The sequence below is a fragment of the Erigeron canadensis genome, chromosome 7, assembly GCF_010389155.1.
Source record: "Erigeron canadensis isolate Cc75 chromosome 7, C_canadensis_v1, whole genome shotgun sequence".
Classification (NCBI taxonomy): domain Eukaryota; kingdom Viridiplantae; phylum Streptophyta; class Magnoliopsida; order Asterales; family Asteraceae; genus Erigeron; species Erigeron canadensis.
This window is the reverse complement of record NC_057767.1, coordinates 26,787,381-26,798,013: the sequence shown is the minus strand read 5'-3', so window position 1 is coordinate 26,798,013 and position 10,633 is coordinate 26,787,381. Positions and strand designations below refer to the sequence as shown.

The window sequence follows — 10,633 nt, the reverse complement described above, 5'->3', positions numbered from 1 at the left end:
ACATCATAAAATCAATTCTTTAACTCAAAATGGTAGTTTTTTGTCTGATTATTATCATAGATTGAATGCTTTATGGAGACAGTTTGATTCTCTTGTGAAACTTCCTACCTGCACATGCAATGCAGCTAAGGGGTTTCAAGAGCACCACCAGTTGATAAAGCTCATGCAGTTCCTTATGGGACTACATGAGGTGTACTTACCCATAAGAAGTAAAATTTTGATCAGGGATCCCCTTCCCAGTGTAAAAACTGCTTTTGCTAAAATTTCCAGGGAGGAATCACACAGGGCCACACCTGTTGAGTTTCCTCCAAAACATCAAAATTCAGCTTTTGTTGCTAAAACCTTTGAGAATAGAAGGAAATTTTCTGAAACAAGAACTTTTGAACCAAGGTTTTCTGAAAACAGAAATGTTGAAGTAAGAAGGGGACCTAATCCTTATCTTAAATGCTCTAAATGCCACAGAATTGGGCATACTATTGAAAGGTGTTATGAAATTATTGGACAACCACCTGGGTATAACAACTCTTATAGACCCAATGGTGGGTTTGTTAAGAGGAATTCTCATCAGTCTTTTGGAAATCAGTCTTTTGGAAGGGATGTTTCTAGTAATCATGTTGTCTCTTCTGAACCACAAGGTTTTGTCTCTCCTTATTCTAGTTCCAGCTCTGGTGCTGGACCTTCTTCTAATTTTCAACTTACAAGTGAACAAATCAACCAGATTGTGAGAATGTTGAGTGAAAGTTCTGTTACAAAGCCCATTCAAGCCAACATGGGAGGTACCTTTTTTAACTCAAATTCCTTTTTTAACTCAAACTTTGAAAAAAATTTTAGATCAAATCACTCTAAATAATTATCCAAAATCATCAAAGGTTGGATAACTGATTCTGGTGTTACCCAATGTATGACAAATTCTGATAAATGTATGTTTGATGTGGTTGATGTATCTAGTCTAGGTTTAACTGTTGGTCACCCTAATGGAACACAAGCTAAGGTTGTTAAAATTGGGAATTTAAGATTAACAAACAACACAATTGTTGTTCCAGATTACTGTGTTAGCTTGTTATCTGTCCATAATTTGGCTAGGGATAATAAATTCTTTATTGGTTTTGATGAGGATAATTGTTACATTCAGGACTTGAGAACAAGAATGACTGTAGGGATTGGTAGACAGTGTGATGGGTTGTACTTGTTTGATGAATGTGAAAATGGTAAGAATATTGTGTCTTGTTTCAATACTAGTCTCACTTGCAATATATCTAAACAAACTTGGCACTGCAGGCTGGGTCACCCAGCTGATCAAGTGCTTATGGTCCTTAAGGAAAAACTTGAACTTGATAATGTGTTGCATAATTCTGCTTGTGATGTCTGCCACAAGGCAAAACAGACCAGGGAGCCTTTCCCTTTAAGTGAGCACAAGTCGTGAACTTGTACATCTTGACCTATGGGGTCCTTATAGAGTGCAAAGTAGGGAAGGATATAAATACTTCCTTATCATTGTGGATGACTATTCCAGAGCTGTGTGGGTTTATTTAATGAAAAACAAGGATGAAACCTTTGATAATCTTGTAAGTTTTTACAATCTTCTTCAAAATCAGTTTAATAAAAATGTGAAAATCTTTAGAAGTGATAATGGAAGTGAATTTATTAATCATAAGATGAACAATTTTGTTAAACAAAAGGGCATCATTCACCAAACTTCTTGTGTGCACACCCCACAACAAAATGGTATTGTTGAAAGGAAACATAGGCACTTGCTCAATGTAGCAAGGGCTCTTATGTTTCAAGGGGGGTTACCTCTTAACATGTGGAATGAATGTGTACTAACTGTTACCTATTTGATTAACAGATTACCTTCTTCTGTTCTTTCTGGAAAATCTCCTTATGAAATAATTTTTAAGTGTCAACCTAGTCTCTCCTACCTAAGGGTTTTTGGATGCTTATGTTTTGCCACTATCTTGAATAACTTTGATAAATTTAGTAGTAGATCTGAGAAGTGTGTTCTTATTGGATATGCTGATGCAAAAAAAGGCTATAAGTTATATAGTCTTGATAATAAAACCATCCTTTATTCAAGGGATGTTATTTTCTATGAACATGTCTTTCCTTTAAAAATAAATCAACAAGTTTATGAAAATGAGATTACTCATTTAAACTTTTTTGATAATAATCTCTTTGATAATAATCATCCAAGACCTTTAAATCCCAATGATGAAAGAAGAGAGCCTAGCTCAAGTGATGGCAGTGGACCTTCTAACCATGGTAGCCCTAACTTGGGTTCTAGTATGAATGGTCCACCTAATCACTCTGGCAGTCCTTTTGGGATTACCAGTGATCAGGATGCAACACTTGATGAAGATTCACACAATTCTGAGGGTAATGATAACCTTAATGACTCTGTCCAGTTGAATGGTAAATAATGACCCTGTGAATCTTAGGAGGTCTAATAGGACCACCAGATTGCCAAAGAACCTAAATGACTTTGTGCTGGGAACTAAAACCAAACACAATATCTCTAATTTTGTGAATTACTCTAGACTTAACACTGAAAACAAGTGCTTTGTTTCCAATCTTAATAAGCACCTTGAACCCACCTCCTTTTCTGAAGCAAGCAAAGATCCTTTTTTGATTGATGCTATGAATGCTGAAATGGAGGCTTTACACAAAAATGGGACTTGGACTCTCACTGACCTTCCTCCTGGCAGGGAACCCATTGGGTGTAAATGGGTTTACAAGGTTAAATACAAGTCCAATGGGGATATTGATAGATATAAGGCTAGATTAGTAGCTAAGGGGTACAACCAAAAGGCTGGTGTTGACTTTGATGAAACTTTCTCTCCTGTGGTTAAAATGGTGACCATAAGATGCCTAATTACCATTGCTACTCAAAACTGTTGGCCTATCTTTCAACTTGATATTAATAATGCTTTCTTGTATGGGGAGATTGTTGAGGATGTTTATATGACACCTCCTTCTGGTTATTTTTCTACTACTGATAGAAGAGTGTGTAAGTTGGTTAAGTCCTTATATGGGCTTAAACAAGCCCCTAGGAAGTGAAATAAAAACTGATATCTGCTCTTGTTGATTATGGCTTTTCTCAAAGCATTAGTGATTATTCTTTGTACACCAAAAACTCAAATGGTGTTTTTATTGCTTTATTTGTCTATGTTGATGATTTAGTTATAACTGGTAATTGCGTTAAGGAAATTAATTAGTGCAAGGAGTTCTTGAGCACCAGATTCTCTATAAAGGATCTTGGTAAACTAAGATAATTCCTTGGTATAGAAGTTCTTGATACAAATGATGGTGTCTGCATGACACAAAGAAAGTATTGTATGGACATTATTTCTGAATATGGCTTTTTAGGATGTAAACCATGTCATACTCCTATTGACTCAAATCTGGGACCTTGTGATGATGATCCACCTCTTAAAAACATCACTGAGTATCAAAAATTGGTGGGAAAATTGATATATCTTACCCTCACCAGGCCTGATATAGCCTTTGTTGTGCATGTTTTAAGTCAGTTTATGCATAATCCTTGTTTGTCTCATTTTAAGCTTGCTTTAAGGGTACTAAGGTATTTGAAGGGTTCTCCAGGTAAGGGGATTCACTTGAAAGGTAACTCTGATCTCTCCTTGACTGCTTATGTAGATTCTGACTAGGCCAAGAAGGTAACTGCCAGGAAAAGTATCACAGGATACATCCTCTTCCTTGGTGGCTCACCTATATCTTGGAAAAGTAAAAAGCCGTGCACTATATCTAGATCATCTGCTAAAGCAGAATTTAGAGCATTAGCAGCCATGACTTGTGAAATTTTGTGGGTTCTAAATATTTTGAATGAATTTGGAATTAGGCAAGAAAATCATGTGCCTATTTTCTGTGATAGCAAGGCTGCAATACAGATTAGTGCTAATCCAGTTTTCCATGAAAAAAGTAAACACTTTGAAATTGACTTATACTTTTTTAGAGAGAAAATCAATTTGGGAATTGTTGAAACTGTGAAAATAGGCACTGAAGATAATCTTGCTGATTTATTCACAAAAGAACTCACATCTGCTCAACACAACAAACTGTTGAAATACTTGAGGCTAATTGATCTCTTCCACAATTAAATTATGGGGGAGTGTTAAAATACCAATTTAATTGTTTAACTTAGAATGTTGATGTGTAGGATGAAGAAGGACTTTTGGTGAAAGCATTGAAACTAGGAGGGACTGAAGATGGACAAGTGCATGAAGTTTCAAGTTGTAGCTGCTTATGAATATTATTGAAGACAAAAGACTCTTTGTGTAATTTGCATTATAACCTTTGTATATAAAGAAAGAGAGGGGGCACTATAGCCTTACCTCTCTCAGCAGCTATTGTTACCGTTTTTGAAAACCCTAAAATATTTTCGATGTAATCTTCTTGTTTTTGCTTATGTTCTGTAATAACTCTAGACTTTATCCACTTCCAGTTTGTTCTTCAGTCTGCTGCATAAGATGAGTGTTTATTTATCTATACTTACTTATATTTTTCTTCACCTCGGACCACTCCCCCATGAATAAGACATCATCAGCATAAATAAGATGAGACAGAGATAACTCTCCAACCTGAATTCCACGAATATCACCAGCTGCTTTCAAGTCTTTCAGAGCCACATGTAAACCCTCCATAGCTAAAATAAAAAGAAATGGGGCCATAGGATCACCTTGACAAATACCTCTTTCCAACATAAATTCATTAGTCGGGCTGCCATTAATAAGAATAGACGATTTGGCAAAGTATAGGCATCCAGATATCCAACGCCGGCCAAAACCCATAAAAGAAATGATTGATAGGAGATAACTCCAATTAAGAAAGTCATAGGCTTTGGCAAAGTCAAGCTTCAGTAGCAAAGCTTTTTTCTTTTATAAAAAGCAACAACTTCATTTAAGATAAGAGGTCCATCTAGAATGTACCTTCCTTTACGGAAGGCCGATGGGAAGAGCTAACCACACTGTCCAAAACCGTGGACAACCTGTTTGCCAATATCTTGGAATTGACTTTGTATTGAATACCAATAAGACTGATAGGTCTGTAATCATCCACAGTGAGGGGATTAGGAACTTTAGGAATAAGCGTAATGAACGAAGAATTACATCTAGGAGGTAGAAAACCTGTTAGGAAAAACCTGGTCACGAAAGCCACAACATCATCTTTGACAAGATCCTAATTGTCTTTTAGAAAACCAAAGGTGAAACCATCTGGGCCGGGAGATTTATCGTTACCGCATTCCCAAACAGCCATTTTTACTTATGTTTCATTGGTTTTACGCTCTAAAAACATCACTTGATCTTGTGATAAAGATTTAAACCTGTTGTTCCTATTCACCAGTTGCAAGCAAGGTTGTCGTTTGAAACTGGATGTGAAGTGATCATAAAAAGCTTGTTTGACATCAGTAAGCCAGTCCATCCACACACCTTCGACTTTAATTCCTTGGATGGCAAGAGACTTCCTTGACTTATTGACATAAGAATGAAAAAAACGCGAGTTCTCGTCCGTTTCAACACTCCAATTAATTCTAGATTTTTGCTTGATGTCTAGAGCAGCCCTTAGCCCAGCCTCCATAATATCGTGGACCACCTCTTTTCTATCAGCCGCATAATTATCGTCTATCATTCCACTGTCAAAAGCATGATCTAACTCTACTAGTTTTGCTTTAAGGTCGACAATCTCATTTCCATTATTCTTAGCATGAAGCCAATCTTTAATAGCAGCTTTTAAATGTTTAAGCCTTAGCCTAAAACTTTTCAAAGGGCATCCTTTAATAGACGCTGACTCATCCCACGCCAAATTGACATCCGTGTAACCGTGACCAAGAATTAAACACTTTGAATGGGATAGGCCCAAAATCTAGTGTCTTTTGAAACAGAAGAATAGGATGGTGATCAGACACATTACGATCAAGAACTATAGCAAGATGGTTCCCCATATTAGTCCCAATCTGACGCGAGATGAGAAACCGATCCAATTTGGCAGCGGAGGACGCCCCAACACGAGTAAATTTATATCCACCCAGCAGAATATCAACCAAATCATTGTCTCTAATAAAAGAATTAAAACAGTCTGCATTGCATTGTGAGAAATTAGAACCGATCCTTTCACTACTGTTCTGGATAGAATTGAAGTCGCCGAACACAATCACATTACTGTCACAAGAGGAAATATAGCTGGAAAGAAATCTCCAAGCATCTCTCTTGGCAGATTCGTCCTGGGGAGCATACACGTTAATCATAAAACAATGAATATTAGAATTAGACCAGGTACCTTCCACAATGAGCACGTGCGGGAAGCTAAGAACCAATGTTTTAAATACCGGTACGTACCGGCCGGTATTACCTGGTATACCGGATACCAGATGGTACCCCGGTATTTAAAACACGGTATTTTTAATATACCGCTCTAAGTAAATACCGGCCGGTATTTATGATATACCGGTAATATAATACCGGCGGTAAGCATCTTTCACTTAACAAAAAATAAAAAAAAAGGGATATCAATGCCACCGATCTAAATTAACAGTTCACTATACAAAAACCTAAAAAACCTACCTAAACAATATCATCAGCCACCACCTCTTCCTTAAAAAAATTCAATCGCCACCACATCTTTTGATATGAATTCTTGTTGGATTTGTAATTTCATTTTGTTGTTGGATTTGTAATTTCATTTTGTTGTTGTCTATGGATTTGTATGGATTTGGTTTGTATGGAACTTAAATGTTTGGATTTGTATGGATTTGGTTCAGTTTGCTACAACATGTTTCTTAGCAGCCCAAAGTTAAGCTATGTGTATGTGCTATAGCAGGTTTTACAAGTGGTTTAACATACCGGCCGGTATTTACGGAATACCGGATAATACCGGTATACCGGCCTCCTGAGGACAACTCTGGTATGATTAAAATACCGGTATTTAGAACATTGCTAAGAACTTTGCAACTTCGAAACATAGACGGGTTCCACAACGAATGAATACCACCAGAATGCCCCCTAGCCGAGGATGGTCGGATGACAACAAAAGTACATTTAAAACTCTATCTTTGGATGAGTAGTTGTGGAGTGAACATCACCACTCACTTCACTAGAAAAAAAGAATACCACCAGACGGGTTCCTACTTTGACCTTAAATATCTTTGTTTGTGTTACATATTAGTTGATGAAAGTTATATCAATAAAAAGTACATTTAAAACTCTATCAATTATAATATGTTATATCAAGTTGTATATAACATAAACAAAAATATTTACGGTCAAAGTTGAAAGAAAAAGACTCAAAAAATCAAAATAGGACACTTAATATGGGATGGAGAGAGTAGTTCAAAGTTTGGTCATTTATCCGGTTACACTGGAACAAAAAGTACTGGGTTTTATGTTTTTCTATGGAGAAAATAACTTGAGTAACCAAAAAATATGAGTTTAACGAAGTCTTTTGTGTTAGCAAAAATGACCGACAAAGTCGCAAATCATTTTTGAAGTAAATTTACAAAATTATTTATTAATAACTTTGCAAAGCAAATCACTAAACTTGTATAACTTTTATTAGAAGATATAAAATTGCGCATCTTATTAAAAACTAGCCTAAAAATCATTTTAAACACCATAAGATAATGATATGTGCATTATCACATAACTAGGAGGATGTTTTACCTGTTTGTTTATGACGATTTATTGATCATTTCTCATATTTTTAACCTCTATTACCCAATAGCAATATCTTACTATTTATAATTTTGTATACATAATGGTATAATTTCATAAATTGATGTATATGTATATACTAACCATTCGTGTCAATGTTTAGGAACGAGAACAATGTGAAAGTTGTTTTTAATTAAGTAATTAACAATGTCGTACTTTCTATCATTCTCAAGAAATCTCAGTATACAAATTGGTTATATATAAAGTAATTACAAAACAAATACAATATCATTAAGAAAAATGATAATTCATAATCCTCCTAAAACATTAAGAAAATGACATGTGGTATCCATTAATTTTTTTTTCTAATCTTACATTCTGATTTTTTCACATGTAATTATCTCATAGTTAAAATAATTATTATGTTATTTCGTTAGAAGGATTAATTATTTCTGTATCATTAAACAAAGAAAACCCAACCATACATGATACATATAGAACAGCGTACATGATTATGCACCCAGTGACAACAAGAAATCAAGGGTGGCAGCCTCTGCTTAAAATATCTTATCCACAACCTGTTTTCTTCAATATTTAAATTGCACTTTTTGTAAATATCTACATATATTAATAATTTAATATAATGGTTGGAATCAGGATCATGTTAAGTTGTAGATATCTTCCACATAGTGATATTGCGAATCATTAACATTAATATATAGTTAATTTATGAAGTAAAAAAACAGTACGTATATAATCATCTTGACATCAAGTATCTTTTAGATGTAGGAAAAGGGCATCTAAACACAAATCTCAACCAACAAATTTATTAATACATGATTATTTAAATATCATAGTCTAATTAAAAACCATGAAAAAGTGTGTATATTTTATTATGTTGTTTGAGATGTATTATATATTGACAGATCTCAATAGTCAATATGATATCAAGCAAGGGATCCTAATCTCTTGGTATATGCATTTGAATATCGAGTTCGCTTCTTGATTAATGGCTTGACGATTGTTGAGATTATATTTAAGATCATATTCATTCTCGTTTTAATTTTAACCTTCGATCTATTATCATCATCTGATTTTATAACATGTCTGTAAACCTACAAAATCAATCACATTTATCATTTTAACCGTTCAGTATTTGTTTAACGTTTGAACACTATATCTAATTGGCTGGTTTAGATTGTAAACACCATAGGTGTGATTTATAGGTTAATTAGTTGTAAACTATATAACGGCAATTATAAGCTATCCTTGACGGATCCAGGAATTTTATGTGTCGGGGGCTAAATTTTCTTTTTAAAACAAGGCATAGAACAAGAAAACCACTAACAAACAATTTCCATACATTATCGGAACAATCTCTCAAGAGTACCGAATATAACATGTAAATTACACTAAAAGACAACTTTAAAAACCAAATAATAGTATATTAATAGCAACAACAAAAAAAACCCAAATATAATCTATTAATCTCTAAGTAAGTAACAACGTAGACAAAAACTTTATTCACTTAGACACTATACTATAACTAGAGCCTTCTCCAAATATATAAAAATATTAAGACCCAGAGAATGAAAAATATACCCCTAACGAAAGACAGACACTCATAGTTCAAAAATATTTACTATAAAGAAATACTTAGTACAAGTTTTGCTGGTTATTTCAAAACCACTCAAATGTTATTTTTTTTTGTAAAATGCATAAGTAAACTGCTTGTAAGCTTACTTACTTTTTAGAATATAAAACCTTCTTTTCTTAGATTTATTTATAACTCTATGAACAAACATATACACGTGTCATCATCTTTGAAACCCACTTTAAAATTTCTTCTGTCCATTAACATCCATGTTATTCTACTACCATATTTTCAGATCCAATCACTGTGCTTTAATATCCTTAAAAGTATATTCCGTATTATATAATCGTCCATATTGTTATCGTACGATAAATTAACTCTAATAACAAGTACCACGTAAACTACATCACCATTCACCACAACCGTTATGGGCTGGGGAGTGTCTGGGGTCATATATCTTTCTGGGCAGGGTTCAATTAACATAAGGGACCAAAATTACTTGAATTGGGCTAGTCATGGCTGAAGCGATCGTGGTGCAAATTTGAAGCAAGAACATTTTGGTTATACATATGTTTTGAGGATTAACGTTAAGTTGTTAGTAAGTACAATGTTGTCAATTAATCAAGAGAAATCCTTTTGATGATGGACATTTGGACAAGTCTATATATTCTCTAGCTTAGCTTAACACTTGTACGTAGTATTCTGCACAATGAGATTATCTTGCATTTTGGTGGGACCCGACCAATACTCCTCAGTCAGTCTCGTATCGTTTGACAATACTTACATTGAAACTAAAGTAAATTACACTTTTCGTTCATAAAGTTGACACGTCTTTCATTTTCCATCCCTAAAGTTTGAAAATTACAATTTTGACCTTAAACTTGGCCAATTTTTTCAATAATCGTCCTTTGCCAAGACGGAGTTAAAAAATGACCGTTAACAAACGCTCGTGCCAATCACGTGAGGGTAGGATGGTCCTTTCATTTTAAAAACGTCCTAATTTACTGAGTTAATTACAATTTTCGTCCCTCACGTGGTTATACCTTTCACTTTCAGTCCTTTCATCTTTTCTCCCCACCAATTAACCATATAAACCCAAATATATATTTTTCATCTCATTTTCTCATTTTTAAAACAATGAGTTTTCTTCCAATTTTTTTCCCATAAACCAAAAATCAAATCCAACCACCGCTTTATTCCATAGATATACACTATATATCTTATTTCTTTATTATCATCATCATTATTATCATGAAAAAAAACAAGATCTATGAAAACTTATTTCTTTGATTCGTGTATTTTATTGTTACCCTCGATCATCATCATCATGAAAACTTTTATCAACTATCTAAAAATACATATCCATAAAGAAAGATAAAGA

At 34.3% G+C, this 10,633-nt stretch overlaps 1 protein-coding gene across 1 annotated transcript; it reads right to left on the bottom strand.

The window, feature by feature from the left end:
- Nucleotides 1-5,274: 5,274 nt before the first annotated feature.
- LOC122609188 lies at nt 5,275-6,256 on the bottom strand. The gene is made up of 2 exons (XM_043782246.1): nt 5,832-6,256; nt 5,275-5,761 (listed from the first exon to the last, which is right to left on the bottom strand). The coding sequence occupies exons 1-2, from the start codon at nt 6,254-6,256 to the stop codon at nt 5,275-5,277; spliced, it is 912 nt and encodes a 303-aa protein (XP_043638181.1).
- Nucleotides 6,257-10,633: the final 4,377 nt, after the last annotated feature.

What these genes read in the sequence shown, in the direction of transcription:
- LOC122609188 (XM_043782246.1), bottom strand. Translation starts at nt 6,256, where the DNA reads ATGATTAACGTGTATGCTCCCCAGGACGAATCTGCCAAGAGAGATGCT. An exon ending in GTGTTTAATTCTTGGTCACG is followed by an intron (nt 5,762 to 5,831) that starts GTTACACGGATG and finishes GAAAAGTTTTAG; the next exon opens with GCTAAGGCTTAAACATTTAA.